Consider the following 17,772-nt stretch of genomic DNA (forward strand, 5'->3'; position numbering starts at 1 on the left):
GTTAAAATTAAAATTTAATTCAAATTATGTTAAATCCAAATGTTAAAATACTCAACTGATTAAGCAAATAATAAATAACATAATGAATTTATCTTTAATTATAAAGTAAATGAATAAAAAAAATTATGTTTTAAAAAGAGTTTGGGCAAGAAATAGTAATTGGAAGTTGTACCTTGATTGCGACAATGACAAAAAAAAAGTCAACATCAATCTAATCAAATGTTAACCTCTAATTACATAATTTATGTCTTGTTGTAACACGGTAACACTTTTTCCTACTTAAAACAAATGGTGATTAGATAATCCAAGTTCCAACAACTTGTAGGACAAATGAGTTTACTTTTCCCCTTTGTTTTTTTTAGTTAATAAATATCTCTCTCTTTCTATCCAACTATTTTATGGATCAACCATGTCAACGACAACGATGCCATCTCTTACTTTTTGTGTACCATATTATTATTATTATTGGGCTATAATTAAATAACAGGGTAATCATCATATTCTTTCTTCTCCAGGCTTTAGTTTTGACGTAAGTGAAATTATTCCTCCTCCTCCTCGCACCTCAGGTATGCTAATGCTCTTGTTATTAAGTAAAAACACTTTATTTCAACCAATACTTATTAATTTTTCATTCATGAATTAACAGAACAAACTGATTCAAGTCTAGCCCCTCCCCTGCTAATTAATAATGTAATATCTTTTGAGGTCCACTCATTGATTTTTGTTTTTCGGTAGCATAACTTGTGTCATAAGCTTGTGTTGACTGACAAACACAAAATTGCCTACAAAGGAATATTTGTCACCAATTCCAAGTATTCATTCAACTTCGCTTTCCTAAGATTTCAATTCTTTGGGTATTGTTTCAGGCTATCTTAGCTTGTTCACTTCAAGTGTTTAATCCAAACAACTTTTACACTGAAGAGTGACTACTTTCCTCGAATGAATCATTAAAGAACACTAGTTAACTTTTGACTTGCTGAAATAGTTATTAGTCTGTAAAACTTACTCCTTTTTCGGTTAATTTCCATTAACTACCACATTCATTGCTTATAAATTTATTACATACGGAACCCACTGAGGACTGGCTTTAGGCCACAAGGTTGTGTACAAAATATAAATTTGACTTTTGTTTAGTTAAATCCTTAGTTAGTCACTGATAGAATTTCGTAGTTAATCTGGATATACAAGTGGGTTTAGGTAATTTCTAGCTTCATGAGATTGCAAACTTATCTTTGACTTAAATGTTTCTAGGTCTTCAAGATGACGCGGTTCAGATATTTTATATATGTTTTTGCTGCAGTAATTCATTGCTATATGCTTCTTGTGGCTGCTCAAACAACTGAACCCTCTGAAGGTGGGCTTTCTTCTAATGCTTAAATTGTCCTACTTGCAATTTATTATTGAGTACATTCGTTGTTCGGGTTCCCTATGTTGAATCCATCCAATTTTTTAGTCAACTTTAGCTATTCAATTGGTACAAACAATTGTTATAAAGGAATAGTAATTGGAGTTGAAAATAAAAAATTTGGTAGTAGGCAAATTGGTAAGATTTGCAACCATTCTTGACTTTGCTATGTTTACATATGCCATTAGTGGCATAGGCATGGTTTTATTCTTCTATAAATAGAGCATTCTTACTCATTTGTAGAACACACCAAGTTAGAGAGAAAAACCATTTTAAGAGCAAAGTGAGGTATTCCATAGACTATACAAGAAAATAGTCTGTGAAGAAAAATAGAGTGTGAACGATATTTTAGTAAGACGAAAACCAAAAGAGTGTTGTTCCTTTTGAGTGTGTAGTAGTCACTTGAGTATTGTATTCGTGCCTACACAGTGTAAAATTCCTTACTATAGTAATATCAATTGCTCCTCTTGGCCCGTGGTTTTTTCTCTGAATACATAAAATTCTTGGTGTCGTTATTTTCCCATTTTATTTCCATTACTTTTACCATATATATTTTTGTGCTCGTCCGCGTTTTCCCAACACCCTAAATCATTTTTTTTCTTCTTACTGACTTATATTCATTTGAAATTCGTACGTGTTCTAATTATTGAAAAGTTGTGATGTGAAATTGTTAACTGATAATGACATTCTGTGCAAGACCTCAATTGTATGGTTACGGTAATGTACACTCTAAATCGTTAATTATCTTTCTTGCACAACTCGGTGCTTGTGTGGTCTAAAGCTTTTCTTCTCACTAACTTGTTTCGTCTAACTAAATTTCGTGTTCACTTCATTTGTAATACATAATGATGAAGACATCTTGCAAGCCAACACGCCCCTCACTTGCAAGCTTGATTCTTTCTCATGGGCCAAGCATGTGAAGGTTCTTTTTGATTTGGGTGGCATCGAGATTGCATGGATCTCTGCCTACCATGTGGATTGTGTGACCATCTAATCTAAAGGTTTAAGCTGTTAGAAAGGACACACTTTTATTATTTAATTGTATTCTCAACACGCCCCCACGTGTGGGCCTGATTCTTTTTCATTTGCCAAACACCTTGCTATGATCTCATGGTGAAGCGGAGTCTGTGACAAGGAATGAAGAAGCTCTGGCACACTTTAATGCAGCTACTGGATTGATAGCAAATATGGACAAACTTAACATATCCGTTGCAAGTATGAATGATCAGATAAAGGAGCAGCTATTAACAGTAACAGGTTTCTCACAAGAGGTGCTTCCTATTTGATATTTAGGGATGCCCGTATCCTCTGAAAAGTCGAGCAAGGTAGATTGCCTTTTACTCATTGAGAAGATCCCAGTGAGAACTAAAACTACCTATGCTAGGCTACTTTATTTGCAGGGAGGCTACATGTGATCATTGCTGTTCTGTTTTCTGTACATAATTTTTGGGGTTCATTTTTCATCTTACGACAGAGTGTAGTGAAGGAAGTGTAGAGAATATTTTTGGGGAATCACAGCTGAAAGAGAAAGATGTCTTTGATTGCCTGGGACAGAACCTGTGTAACTAAAAAGAATAGAGGGCTGAATATTAAAGGTTGTGGGCTGTGGAACTTGGCAAGTTGTTGTGGCAAGTAGTCATGAAAAAAGATTCACTATAGGTGAAATGGGTGCATGGAAATTATATAAAGTTTGATATTAGTATATGATTCACATGGCCCCTTTGGATGAAGCTTGTATTGGAGGAAGTCAAAATCTTTGAAGGATAGAATGAGGGAATGGTATGTTCAGGGGCGATTTGTCTTAACTTCTGGTGCAAGTTATTCCATCACTAGAAGTTATATTGCTCTTCTAGGTAATCATCCTTGACTACATGCTGCTTAACTTATTTGGAATTCAGGTTTACTGCCAGAAGACAGGTTTTCTATTTGGTTGGTTGTTCATCAAAGGCTGCTCACTGCTCACTAAGGAAAGATAAGCCCACATGTACATACAGGTAGAGGTGTGACAATGACAGTGAGGTCCATGTTTTCTACATGCTAATGTTAAGGCTCTCTGATTTTCTGAAGGCAGAAAGAGATCCATGTTAACATGATGCGTCATATTTGGGACTATTGGTACGTCAAAGGGCAGAGGCAATCTGGGAAAAGTATTTCGCAACTGTTGTTGTTCCTTTCAACCGGCCTTTCCTCTGACCTTTAGTCACCGGCATCCATTTTCTCTTTTTTGAGCTTCACAACAAATACCGCTAGTCCAAGCACTTTCTTTTGGACGAAAGAACTCACGATATTGGTATCACATTGTTTCATTTTTTTCCTTGTATGACCAATCATATTAACTTCATACCAATAGTTCAATTCAGACTTGACAACTAGTTTTGGAATTCTACCCTCCTGAAGTTCTTCAAGGGAATACGTAAAGACAACGTGTTTCTGTTTATCTGAAATGAATAATTGAAGCAAAAATTTGTATTATTTATAAACGTTCAAAAAATACAACGATTACAAAGTTATGTAATCTAAAGGAATTATAAACTCTAATTCCTTCTACCCAAGACACAAAACTCCCTAGTTTTGTATCTTCTAAAGCTCTTCAAGTTGTTCAACTTGTCAAGCAACTCCTACCTAGACAACTCAGATTATAAACAAGACTCTTGAATACAACCTCACAATTAATCACTCGACTCTCAACTCGCAGCACTCCCAAGTAAAATCAAAACTCTCTCAAAACAATTAATTGTGTTTTGGTCTTCTTCTCTATGTAAGTGTGTGATTTACAACAGCAAAACTAGCGCCCTATTTATAGATCAAATTCCCTCAAAGTCTTGTCCAACTCAAACTTGACTTTGCCGCATCTTCAACTCCTTGTTTAACTCGAAATCCTTCTTCACGTAGAACTCCTAGTTGCACTCGACTTGGATACATAAATCCTTCCAGCAAGGTTCCTTAATTAAGTAGCCACCGCCTCAGGAAAACTTACGTGTAGTTTTCCTTAAATATGTGGGAAGTATTTCTGGAATCCATTTAGAGTTGGACTAGCTGAAACGTGTTGTTACAACCTGTTCTACATAATCTTTCCATATTTCAAAACAATGAGATTTTCACAACTAGATATCTACTTTCTCGTATTAGTCCCTGGTATAAATCTGGCCGATCATGTCCCTTATGTAGCTTACACATTAATCTGTGAAATGTTAAGCCATGTATACTTTCTCCTTAAAGTGGTTTATTTTGAAACTTAACCAAGTTTTATTCCTATTTGCAGTTTCAGCTTTAATATCTGTTAAGGGTAGTTTGATTGATAACATGAAGCACCTGAATAATTGGAAACGGGGTGATCCCTGTACTTCACACTGGACAGGAGTTTTTTGCAACATTTCTGATGCTGATGGGTACTTGCATGTCAGGGAACTGTAGGTTATTTTTCTACATTCTGTAGTGTACGTTATCAGCAATTTTTTGTTCACTATGTAGATCCATCAGCTGCACAAAATATTTATAGTCTGTTAGTTCACCTCTCTTGTCATTCTAGTTTCTTTATCATTGTCTTAGATTCCTCAAACAAAATATATTTTATTTTTGTTGTGTGACCGCTATACAAGAAAGGCCGTCAATCTGTGGTTTTATTTTTATGGACTAAGTATGAAAGACTGTCAAACCTCTTCCTCTTGACTATTTCTACAGCCGTTTCATGAATATGAATCTCTCTGGAAGTTTATCTCCTGAACTCGGACAATTATCCCATCTTCAAATTTTGTAAGTTGTAACAGATATTATATTTTTAAAGTTAATAATAGTATGATAGGTTTCATTGTTTGCTTATCTATCCTACTTACTCTTCTTATTGGTACAACAAGAAATTTCATGTGGAATAATTTGTCTGGGAGCATACCAAAAGAGATTGGAAGCATCACAACTTTGAAACTTCTGTAAGTTAGACCGGATTTCTGGAACTCAATTTTCCAGTGTCATTTTCTTGCACATTTCCCACTCCACTCACCACCAACAAATGCTGAGATAATATCAAAATAGTGTTTATATTTATTATGCTGTTAACAGTAAAACCTGACCTTGGGCTGATTCAATATGAAATTCATATTATGAATAGCTGATAGTTCATGTGTAACCTCATATTGGAGGCGTTAATTGTTTTTCTGGAACAAGTTAAGATATTCCGCTTTGGCATGGAGATACTTTATTGTTTATTATTGTAGAGGAACAAGATTTACCTGAATTCTGCAGATTTGAGGAATTTTGGCCACTTGGAAAATTCTTCTGATTGAAAATTCATTTAGGAAAAAGTATTGATCTCAATTTTGGCTTGATCCTAATGTTCAAGCAGGCTTTTGAATGGAAACCAATTGACAGGATCTTTAGCGGATGAACTCGGTAATCTATCGAATCTCAATAGATTCCAGATAGACCAGAATGAGATATCGGGAGAAATTCCAAAATCATTTGCCAATTTAAATAAGATCAGACATATGTGAGTATTCATTTGATTGCTAACTCCAGATGCAATGAAATTTAAACTTTCATCTTCTTTATTTAATTTAACATATGATATATCTGCAGCCACTTCAATAACAATTCACTGAGTGGTCAAATTCCTCATGAGCTTTCCAACTTGTCCACTATTCTTCACTTGTAAGTTAACAAGAAAGATTCGTCTTAGCTGTCATTTTTCTAGCTGACACACAATCTCAGAGGCCTCTACGGCATAACTCTTGAAATTAGTCTTTTTCTGTCAGTTACCTGATTGCTACATTGTCTTGTGACAATATCTTCTTCAACAGGCTTCTGGATAATAACAATCTATCTGGCTACCTTCCTACCGAGTTTTCTGCACTCGCAGATCTGGCTATACTGTAAGTTCCTTGTTTATATCATTGCAGATGCTACCCTCACCAAATGTTTTCCATCAAGTGGTTAAACAATCTTGACGAGTTATCTTTTTGTAAACTTTATACCGTGTGCTACTTTATTGCTGAAACAACTTCCACTGTATGTGTTTCTGTCAAGTGGTTTAACAATTTTGGCTAGTTCGTTTATAAATAGAACATATATTCATGTTTGAATAAAAAAGATTAAAATAGACTAGTCATAGATTATGAAGTGCTATTGACATATTATTACTTATTTGTATTTGACTTTCATTGTCTTGTTTATCTTAGCTGTACTCACATTTATTACCCAAATAACACAGAGCATATTTTATGAGACATCTTGTAACAGATACAGAGTTCAAGAACACTCCTGATCACCATCTTCAGATTTTTTTATTACTGTAAATCATAAAATCTATCTATCCCTCGCCATGCCTGATACTAGAAAATCTTTTATGAAGATGTAAATTGCCTTCTGCTTAAACCTTTCATGTAATCTGATAGCTGCTTTAGCAATGTGTCTGAAGTTTCCTTTCCTGTGATCCATAGACGCTAGAGTCTCATTCTCTTTTTCTTTATGCAGCCAACTTGACAATAACAATTTCAGTGGATCTGAGATTCCAGCTTCTTATGGAAACCTTTCGTCATTACTGAAACTGTAAATGCTCCTTGGAAATATCCTTTAGTTTATTATTTTCATTTTTCCTTATTTTATATGCCGTTGATGAGAATGCGTGTGTTGTCTGTAAGAGACAATACAGTTAATCACACTTTGAAAGAGCTAGTATAACTTCTATATTCTAGAGTGATGAGGGAAATGAATCCATGTGTATGTGTAGGCTCATGCACCATGACATTTAAAATCTTGTTCGTTCTCTCTCATTCATCATGTGGTTTGATATTAGGGTATTAATCCATAAAATATATTGGATTTGTCAGTCTGACCACTGCTTAGATAAGAATTGAAATTCCATCTTCATACATGTCACACATGATAGTTTTACCTTTCCTATTCTCATAGAGTTCTCATATTTGTGGAGCCTGATACTTGTTTGCGAGATTTCTATAGAAACTTGCTTTCTGCTTATACTTAGCTCTAGCGCCTTTGTAGCTAGTATCCTTTTGTTTGCTTTCCTTTTCCCTTCCGTTTTTAATGTGGCATAAATGTTTATTGGTTTAAGACAAGTTTTGAATATTGTTTATCCGTCAAAAGGAAGCCATTGAGCGATAATCTTCAATACTTATTATCTCTTCATGTAAATCCTCAGCTCTATCTTGTATGGTATATCTTCCTTGCTCAACTAGAAACATCTTTTTTATTCCTTCCAAGACTAATGATCTGTCTTGTTAGTAGTAAATGTAGAGAGTTAAGGAGATCAAGTGTCATTATCTTTCTGTATATTTAGGTCTCTGAAATGCATAACATAGTTATTTAATATTTTTGTTTACTTTTGAGAAATGATTTTGGAACATGCGTTGTATGTTTAAAGGTGTGAAACTGCGAACAAATGCAGGCATTCTTTGATGCAGACAATTATTGAAAAGTTGGGTACACATGTTTTTTGCTCAAGGAGCTGTTAATTGTGTGTCATCTGGCCATTTCTTTCGTGATAATGGTGGTGTCTTGTGAGGAACTTGTGTTCCAACATATACCTGCATTTCTCACCAGCTTAGGCACTAGGGTAGCTCTAAGCGTTAGGCATATAAGGAAGAAGATGCCTAACTCTTTTTTTGTCAGCTAGGATCAAACTCTAGATGTCCATGGTTCTATATTCATCGACCACTAGGCCACACCCTTGGGTTTGTATCCCGTTTTGACTCTCAGCTTGTGCATTTCTTCATCTGTTGTGTTCCTTTTCTCTCTTTTGATAATGTTTGACCCTTTATTTGGCTTTGATTTCTCTTTCCTATTCAGTCTAGCAGGAAAATGGTATGAGGGTTCAATAAGTTCACTAAACATCTGAAGACTAAGATGCTAATATAGATAGTGATCAGTTCAATTCCACCTTAAATTTTTTTAAATTGCATCGATCCTAGCAAAGCTCTTATTCTATTTTACTTTTCTTTAAATGTTAGATGATGGTGGAGAGAAAGGGTATGAAGGTATAACAGACAAAATGAATTCTTGATACATACTGTGAAAAGACAACTTACCAAATAAGTTATAAATGAGAGAGAAATAAGTCGAAACACAAGTATTTAGACTCCCATATTATGTGTGAATTTTTGAAAGAGAGATTATGGCACATTTTATCATGATAGAACATAAACATGAAGTTAGGTCCTCATCTTGCACACTTATTGAAGATCAAATGTTGCTTCTGATATTGCAGAAGTGTCAGAAATTGCTCTTTGGAAGGATCCATTCCTGATTTCAGCAGAATTGCAAACCTAAGTTATCTGTAAGTGTGACTTTGTTATTGTCTTGTTCTGCTTCTTTTGATAAGCTTTATCTGTACATCTTTTTCTTCAAGATTGTTCAACTAGTAGATCTCTGAAAATGTCTAGCTTCTGCTTGCTATACAGTGATCTCAGCTGGAATCAACTTTCGGGCTCTATACCACAGAATAAGCTTTCCAACAATATGACAACTATGTAAGCTTTTTGATTTGGTCTTTGGTAGTTTCTTTATATATTTATACAAATTGACAGATGGCTTTTGTTTCCACAACATTTGAAAACAGGATTGCCTGGGTTCCTTTTACTTCTTAGCATATTCTAATGTATATTTCAAATGTATGATGCAGTATTCTATCACATAACCGTCTTAATGGGTCTGTTCCCAAGAACTTTTCTCTCCTTCCTTCCCTGCAGAAACTGTGAGAATCTGGACTTCGTCTTGCAATATCTACTATTTCACTGAAGGAAATGTACCATTAACAAATTGGTGGGACAAATTTTTCGCAGGTCTCTTGAGAACAACTTTCTGAATGGTTCCGTTTCCACTGACATTTGGCAAAACAAGATCTTTAATACAACTTCCAGACTAGTGATGTAAGATGAGAAGCCAAAAGATCACAGATCTTATTTCAATAGAAGTACTTACTTCCAGAATCAAACCGTTGAATGAGGACTTCTTTCTGACTACTCTTTCATTGATTTTGCAAACCTAGTGATCTGCGGAATAATTCAGTTTCAAACATTTCGGGTGCTTTTGAACCTCCTGTAAATGTCACACTAAGGTATGATTTCTTCTTTCAAATTCAAAAATAGAACAATTTGAATGTTGGTTTATATACTCATGGGCCACATAAAATAGGACAAACAAATGGGTAAAAAAACTAGAATAACAGAAGCAATATGCCATACCAAAAAAGGAAAGTAAGACGATTTTCCTCGTATGTGTGACAACAATGACTTGGATTACTTGAAGAAGCACAAATGCATGAAATTACTTCTATTATGTTTTATCCACACACACCGACGCACATGCTCTTAACAAATTCATATATGGTGCTTTATAAAATGTACATAAAATGCAAAGCAGGAGGAGTTGAGAGCACCTTTGTGATTTTCAGTTTTTTCATTGTTTGAAAAATTTAAGTATGCTTAAAAGGGGGTATAGATAGAAAAGGGAATTCTGAAATTATTAGTCACATATTTTCATCTAGTTGCAGTGGAAAAGGATGAAATGATGAAGATCTAAAGGGCCCTATAATATGGGTTATGGTCTTGTTCAGCGTAAATCTTGAAAAAGTACAACACTTTACCAAATAATATAAATGAGAAGTGAGGGGGGGGGGGGGGGGGAGAGATATAAATAGAGGGAAACTATGAGCATAAGAAGAGTTTTCGTCTTTTGTTGAGTCTCTCATTTATTTGTTGAAAGGAGGCCTGAACAAATGTAGAGGAAGGAGGTTTATATAAAATTTGAGTCTGCTACATGCCTTGTAATGATATTTTAATGTGTCACAACGTAATTCTAATCTAAGTTGCTCGGACTTTTCACTTTTGGTGCCGCACCCATCGATATGATTTGGGTGTGGGTGGGATTCGTGTCCGATTTTGGATACTTCGACCAAAACTGATGAAAAAAGTCTTGATAGTTTTAATGCTTTTTATAATCAATACAAAAGCTAAGGTGAAATTGAAGAAAATAGAATACCTTCTATATACAAATTTCTATGTCACTCATTTTCCTTTGGTCTCCTTCCAAGATTCTCTTCAAGTTCTCCACATAATATCTCATAATATGGGTTTTACAACTCCTTTAGATATTTTAATTTTATTTTGGCAAATCCCCGCACCCATATGTATCCATTCATGGATCCATATGAATCTTAAAAATTATATCATATCATGAAGGATCGGACCTTTAGATCCGCACCTGTATTGGACACCCACACCCTAATCCAAGCAACTTAGATTCTAATAGTTTGTGAAACTGAGGGAGTTTTTCTGCAGTATATCACATCAAGACAAGTGATATAAACTGGTATCTTTAAATTCTTGAAGAAGGAAAACATCCCATTTAGATAAGTGGAGGATCAAAATTGTGCCAAACAAAAAGAGATATTGGTCTAAAATTACTTGTACATCTTTGTTACTGTCTCTGGAGTTCATGCTTTCAGTTATGCACTCATTTTTGTTGTCCAATTATTCATAAATATCTCATTTTGAAAGTTAATTGAGGTCATCTTACAAAAATTGCTTTTGAACTCTTTCTATCTCATGAGGTCAATTCATCTTGAATTTTAAATTGAAAATCTGCTCAATGTTTCTCAAATGGAACATGTTAATAAAAATGTTTAGATTTTTTACTATGTTAAAATTCATTTATTATTTTCATAATCTTCCCCTGACTTTAGCAGACAATTACCAGGTTCCAAAGCAATCCCATCTGCAGCAGTACAAGTATCAGAAACATTGGCAAATACTGTGGCCCTGACATTGGAGCAGATGACGACGAGCCTAGTAATTCAACAAATCCAACTGGTGTTTGTCCAATTCATGCTTGTCCAACTGACAACTATTATGAATATGTTCCTGCTTCACCTAAACCATGCTTTTGTGCCTCACCTCTTAGAATTGGGTACAGGTTGAAAAGTCCTAGTATTTCTTATTTTGATCCGTACAAGCAACTATTCGAGTCTTATGTGACTAGTTCCCTTCAGTTGGACCTTTACCAATTGTGGATAGATTCATTTTTTTGGGAAAAGGGACCTCGTCTGAGGATGTATTTGAAGCTTTTCCCGGTGGTTGGGAACAATACATTTAATGAAAGTGAGATTCTTCGTATCAGTGAGATTTTTGCCTCTTGGGAATTCCGAGGAAGTCACCTATTTGGACCATATGAGCTCCTGAACTTCACACTCCTCGGACCTTATTCACACTGTAAGTATTCATAGCTTATATATATTCTAATTAAACTTGTAATAATTTAGGCTGTGTTACTACAATTGCATGACAATTGAATCATTCACATGCAACATGTGGATAAGATTGAAATATTTGACTATCATTGCCACTTCTAGTCAACAAGTATAAGGATCTTAGTTCATATAATCAAATAATTTACATAAGCAACAGAAGACTATGTCCATGATCTTCTAAGGACTATATATATTGGGTTGAAAAGACAATGAAGTCTTTGTTTATATTCCAGAGGTTTTTTTAAGACTTCAGATCTTTTACGTTGAGGAACCTTGAAGGATCTCACTTACTTGATTAAAAGTTGAAACTTCAAGGGGTTCAAACTTATATAGTTTGGTTCAGTAGCTCTTCAAGAGCTTCAATTCTTGAGGATCTCAGGCCTTACAGTTTTGTTGGGATGAAAGTTGATAAAAAAATGGACCTTACGCCTCCCAAAAAGCTAGCTCATGAGGAGGGGATTTTCCAAAATCATGTAAGGAGAATAACCTTTGTAACTTCAACACCTCACTGCACTCCGAAGACTTGACATGGGAGCATGGTCAATATAATAAGGGAAGGGGGGGGGGGGGGGGTTCAACATCGGAAACAATGCTCTGAGACTATGTGAGAAATAAAGAAGAAAATATTATTCCCTCTGTCCAGTTTATATGACTTACTTTCCGTTTTAGTCTGTCACAAAAAGAATAACACATTTCTATATCAAGTAATAATTTAGTTTTAAGATGTCAATTTTACCTTAATTAAATGATTGATAGCCACACAAATATCTATCACTTTTTTGTAGCACAAGTTTTAAAAGTCGTTCATTCTTTCTTAAACTCCTTGTCAAGACAATCTAACTCATATAAAACGGGATGGAGGGAGTATTAAAATTATATATTCTTTTATTACATTGAGCCTATTTGTAGATTCTACATTACAATTCATTTCCAAGTAGGACAATATACACAATCCTATTTGAACACTCTCCCTTAAGATGATGCATACAAGTCAGACGTCCGAGTTTGTTAAGATGTAATTAATATGAGGATCAGTGAGAAACTTGCTGCAAATATTTGCAAACTCATCACTTGACTTCACAAGTTTTGTAACAATATCTCTTGAAGGCATCTTTTCTCTAACAAAGTACCAACATCTCAATGTACTTAGTCTTCTCATGAAATACCACCGATTTGATGTGATATCAAGGGCTGCTTGGTTATCACAGACAAGATAATGGCTCAATTGTTTTATTTCCTTTGACAAGCTTTGATTTCTTATATTATCTGCAGTGAATCCGGAAATTAAAGGTAAAAAACAAAGCAAAGGCGTTGTGATAGCTTTCATTGTAGCAGCAGGTGCTTTTGCTGCCTTTGTTTCCTCAATTGTCACTCTATTAATCACAAGACGACGTGCTAAGTATCAAAACATCTTGTCAAGAAAACGTTTGTGTAAGTTCTCTTATTAAATTAGCTACAATTTTACTTAATAAAGTCTGCTATTTTTAATTCATTCTGCGAAATTGATGAATATGGGTTTTGGTTTGCAGCTTCTAGCCTCTCTATAAAAGTAGATGGCGTTAAAAGTTTCACCTTCAGAGAAATGGCTTCGGCCACTAACAACTTTGATACCTCAACTCAAGTTGGTGAAGGAGGATATGGTTCCGTCTTTAGGGGAATCTTAGCTGACAAAACAATTGTTGCTATCAAGCGAGCAAAAGTAGGATCCCTGCAGGGGCAGAAGGAATTCTTGACTGAAATAGAACTATTATCAAGGTTACATCACCGTAATCTAGTTGTGTTGCTTGGATACTGTGACGAAGAAGGTGAGCAGGTATGATAAGACCTGAAAACCTTTTCAATTACAACTGTTTTTATTAGTTACTAGTAATTCACATTCATCACTTTCATGTTTCTTTAGTGTACCATCATAAACCTTAATGTATTCTTTCTCACTTCAGTTGCTAATGATCAAACTGAATCTCTAGCAGACTAAATGCTTTCTTTAGCTACTGAAGTCTTCTTGTTTCGCACAAAGAGTGATATAGTCAAAGCAATTATGAGTCTTCTGTATACATTTGCAGATGCTGATTTATGAGTTCATGCCCAATGGAACTTTGCGTGACTGGCTTTCTGGTAAGAACTGTTTCCTAGTTGTTTCTAGCTTTCATATGATAAATCCTCCTCAATTTCTTTCTTTTCGTTTAGTAGTGAAGATCCAATGCTGAGTTGCAATATTTATAGATGATCCTTGCACATGTTGTGACATTAGTTCTTCTATGGTGAATTGATAATACACGCTTCAATATTTTATTGTGTTTGTGGAGAAACCATTGTCAAGGTGGTGAACGATCTAAAAAATGCATAATGAAAAAGTTATCGTAGGAAATCTAATAGTCAAAGAAACATAGATTCCATCTTCTTTTTCCTTATCAGAATAAGAAAAGTTGTTAGTTTCTTTATGCGACTGTGATAAACTTAAAATTGACATCGGTCAAGAAACTTTTGTATTGCTATCTAAGTAGGTGATTTCCATCATTTGACAGCCAAATGTAAAAAAAAATTGAAGTTTGGAGCAAGGTTGGGGATCGCACTGGGGGCATCTAAGGGCATCCTTTACCTCCATACTGAAGCTGATCCACCCATATTCCACAGGGATATTAAAGCCAGCAACATTCTTTTAGACTCTAAACTCACTGCCAAAGTTGCTGATTTTGGATTGTCTCGGCTTGCACCTGTCCAGGATGATGAAGGTCTTCTGCCTAATCATGTGTCAACAATGGTGAAGGGGACACCTGTAAGTCTGTCTATGCTCTAGATTTAAAGGAAATAATTGTGCAATGATCTTACTGATTTTCTTATGTATATGCACAGGGTTACCTTGATCCCGAATATTTCTTGACCCGTAAAATGACAGATAAAAGTGATGTCTACAGCCTTGGGGTTGTATTTCTGGAGATCTTAACTGGCATGCATCCTATCTCACATGGAAAAAACATTGTCCGTGAGGTATTTCTGTTGGCTGAACACCTATTGGAATACAAAAACAGTGAATATTTGTCTAGCAATAAAAGCATAGATGTGAATGTATATAACCTTTTAATTGTCCATGACAGGTAAAAATTGCTCATAAATCGGGAGTAATGTTCTCCATTATGGACAAGAGCATGGGATCTTACCCCTCCGAATGTGCAGAGAGGTTGATGGAGTTGGCCCTAAAGTGTTGCCAGGACAAACCAGAAGACAGACCCTCAATGCTGGAGGTGGTTAGGACGCTAGAAACCACAGTCCAAATGATGCCATATACTGATACCGATCCTTTGGATAATAAAGCCAGTTTCAGTGAAAGTACATCATCAGCTTCCTTTTCTAATACTAGAAGCGGAGATCTATTTATGTCATCATCCAATGTATCAGGTGGTGATCTTATTAGTGGTGTTACCCTTAATATTACACCTCGTTAATATTAGCTTATCTTCGACTGCATAAACATTGGCTTGTACACTATGACTAGTAGAGAGTCTATACGATTTGTCTTTTATGTTGTGTACTTGTATACAATAATACCATCTTACTGCTTCTAGATTTATGTATGTAGTGTGACATACAACCCTTGTATATGTATAGTAGTATATTATACATGAAGTGCCTTATCACTGCCACTGGCGGAGCTAGAAATTTTGCCAAGGTGTTCAACCTTCAAAGAGTCGATAATTTTTTTTAGCGGAGTGGGTACACAACATTTTTTACCGATGAGTACATCACAAAAATTTCTGTGTTTTTTTGTTTAAAAGAGATTTTTTAGTAGGTTGACAAAAATTTGTGTGTTTTCTATTTGAAAAAAGATTTGTATTTTTTTTAAAAAGCTAGTTCGGATGAAACCCCAAACCTCCATGAGATAAATGACTACACCAACCACTTGACTATGTGTTCACCTGATCACCTTAATAGGCTTAAGCTCTGCCCCTAACCTCCATGAGATAAATGACTAAACCAACCACTTGACTATGTGTTCACCTAATTACCTTTAATAGGCTTAAGCTCTGCCCCTGATGAAAGTTGAGAAGAGAGAAAGGTAGAGAGTAAAGTTGTAAAGAGTTTTTGGGAAAAGAATAAGATAACAAACTAAAAGGAAAAGACAACTATGAATCTATTCCTTTTTTAGATTAAGAAAAGTCAAAAATAGACTTTTTATTTCCTTTTAACTTTAAAAGGGTAATTTTTGTACTTTTTCTCAAGAGTAAAACGGAATAAATATTAAAAAAGCGAAATGTTTAAGCATAGGATCGAACCCATGAAAAAATTAAAAAATAACACCACAATGTGGCTTGAACCAAGGACGCAATGGTATTATTGCAGAGTCTTAACAACTAGGCTATCAAACTTTATTTTGTTAAAGTGTTTCAGCTGTTAATATATATATATAAACATAGTGATATTTAGTGCATATAGTCGGAAAAAAATTCCGACGAAAGTTGGTCTTCTGACCAACCTTTGCCATATCATAGCTCCGCGCCTGACCACTGCTATAGAAATGCTTCATCTAGTTGGTTATCATCCTAGCACAATTTGCTTTTTTACTTTCAACTTATTGTTTTTACTTTTTTATTTATTTATTTTACTTTATGGCTTTCTTATTTTCTAGCAAAATACTTGGTCAAAGTTAGTTGCCTATTTCTAAGAACATATTTGGTCAAAGCTAGTTACCTAACTTTTTTTTTGTTTAATTTCAATTTATTGCTTTCTTATTTTCAAGCAAAATATGTAGTCAAACATAGTTGCTTAGCTTGCTAAAGTTAGTGGCCCTTTATGGCAGTTAGTGACACATTTGCTTATTAAATTTTTTATCCACTTTGTAAGTGGTTACAAGATAGGATTTTTTTTTTCCCGAAGTCATATGTAGCTCTTTAAAGTTGTCTGCATATTTCACACAGACACCTTAACTATGACTATTACATATTGAACATCTAAATAGTTTTAAAAATATACTTATTAAACACAAAATGTTGATGTGAGAAAAAAGTGTTTTTCACTTCAGCTAAGCGCGTGAAAAAACCTTAAATATTATTATTTTTTTTAAAAAATTAATACTTTGATCTACTTGGCATTTAAATAGTTTAATTTTTTTTAAAAAATAATTTAAATGTAATATCAATTGTTAAAACAAAAACAAAAAAGAAAAAAGCCCCCACCCCACCCCTTTCAAGTCGTCTTCTTCACCAAAGAGAAGAAGACATGCACACTGTTTGTTTTTATATTCTATATTTTTTAATATTTATTAAAAACAATTAAAATTGAGTCAACTATGTGAATTTGAAGGGAAAAAAGAAGAAAGAACATCAAACGGAAAAAATATTAGTCGATCGACGTCGATATGGCTCACCTTCGAATAATTATTACCATTCAAATTAGAATGTAAACCCTTTAACTTTCAAAAAATAATATCACATTGGTTCAATAAAAATAATTTAAGTCCTCTCGATAAATCTTTGCTATAAATTTCAAGACGATTGAAAGACTCTCTTTCTTTATCATTCTTGTATCAGTCTTTGAATATCTTTTTTACTCACTTATTAGGAACAAAAAATAATTATAAAAGCAATTAACAAAGATATTAAATTTTATTGTTTGAGAAAGAAAATCTTGTTAAAAAGAAGATGAAGAAGAATAGGGACTGAGTAGGGTTGGGCTTCTCATTTATTTATTTTTTAAAAAAAGATGAAAATATTTGAAATAATTTTCATTTTTTTTAACATAAATTTCTTTTTTTCCATAATTGTTGGACCCAACGCCACATGTTATCTTTTAATTTGTCATTTTCCACATCATAGCAAGTGCATTACACAGACTTTTTTTTTTTTACTTCTTATCGAAAAATGTCTAATAGAAACAAATATGAATAGATAAAAGTGTTCAATAGGTACTAGCTTTAGTTGAGGTGTCTAAGTAAATTATGCAAACAACTTTAAGAGGCCGCTAATGACTCAAGTCATTTTTTTGGTATAAATTTTAATGTTCTGTCACGACCCAATAGCCACCCTTAGTCGTAGCACGACGTATTCGACCTCTCTGAGATCTTATACAAGCCCTTAGTATTTCATGAACATTAAAGAATATAAAAATACCGAAAAAT

At 34.3% G+C, this 17,772-nt stretch overlaps 1 protein-coding gene across 7 annotated transcripts; it reads left to right on the top strand.

Moving 5' to 3' along the window:
- Nucleotides 1-321: 321 nt before the first annotated feature.
- LOC101246754 (probable LRR receptor-like serine/threonine-protein kinase At1g06840) lies at nt 322-15,301 on the top strand. 7 transcript variants are annotated; one of them, XM_004246960.5, is made up of 21 exons: nt 322-566; nt 1,252-1,354; nt 4,668-4,815; nt 5,087-5,158; nt 5,260-5,331; nt 5,745-5,888; nt 5,978-6,049; nt 6,199-6,270; nt 6,872-6,946; nt 8,622-8,690; nt 8,815-8,883; nt 9,036-9,107; nt 9,196-9,282; nt 9,402-9,470; nt 11,111-11,622; nt 12,933-13,091; nt 13,190-13,473; nt 13,724-13,775; nt 14,186-14,436; nt 14,514-14,648; nt 14,756-15,301. In XM_004246960.5, exons 2-21 carry the CDS (start codon nt 1,261-1,263, stop codon nt 15,101-15,103), a joined length of 2,856 nt encoding a protein of 951 aa, XP_004247008.1. In that variant the 5' UTR covers nt 322-566; nt 1,252-1,260; the 3' UTR covers nt 15,104-15,301. The 7 variants fall into 7 exon arrangements, with proteins under 7 accessions (XP_004247008.1, XP_069144864.1, XP_010326251.1 ...); XM_069288763.1 differs by having other exon boundaries at nt 375-566; nt 1,301-1,354; nt 4,668-4,819; XM_010327949.4 differs by having other exon boundaries at nt 375-566; nt 1,301-1,354.
- The last annotated feature ends 2,471 nt before the right edge of the window (nt 15,302-17,772 follow it).

This window comes from Solanum lycopersicum, chromosome 9 (genome assembly GCF_036512215.1).
Source record: "Solanum lycopersicum chromosome 9, SLM_r2.1".
Lineage (NCBI taxonomy): Eukaryota > Viridiplantae > Streptophyta > Magnoliopsida > Solanales > Solanaceae > Solanum > Solanum lycopersicum.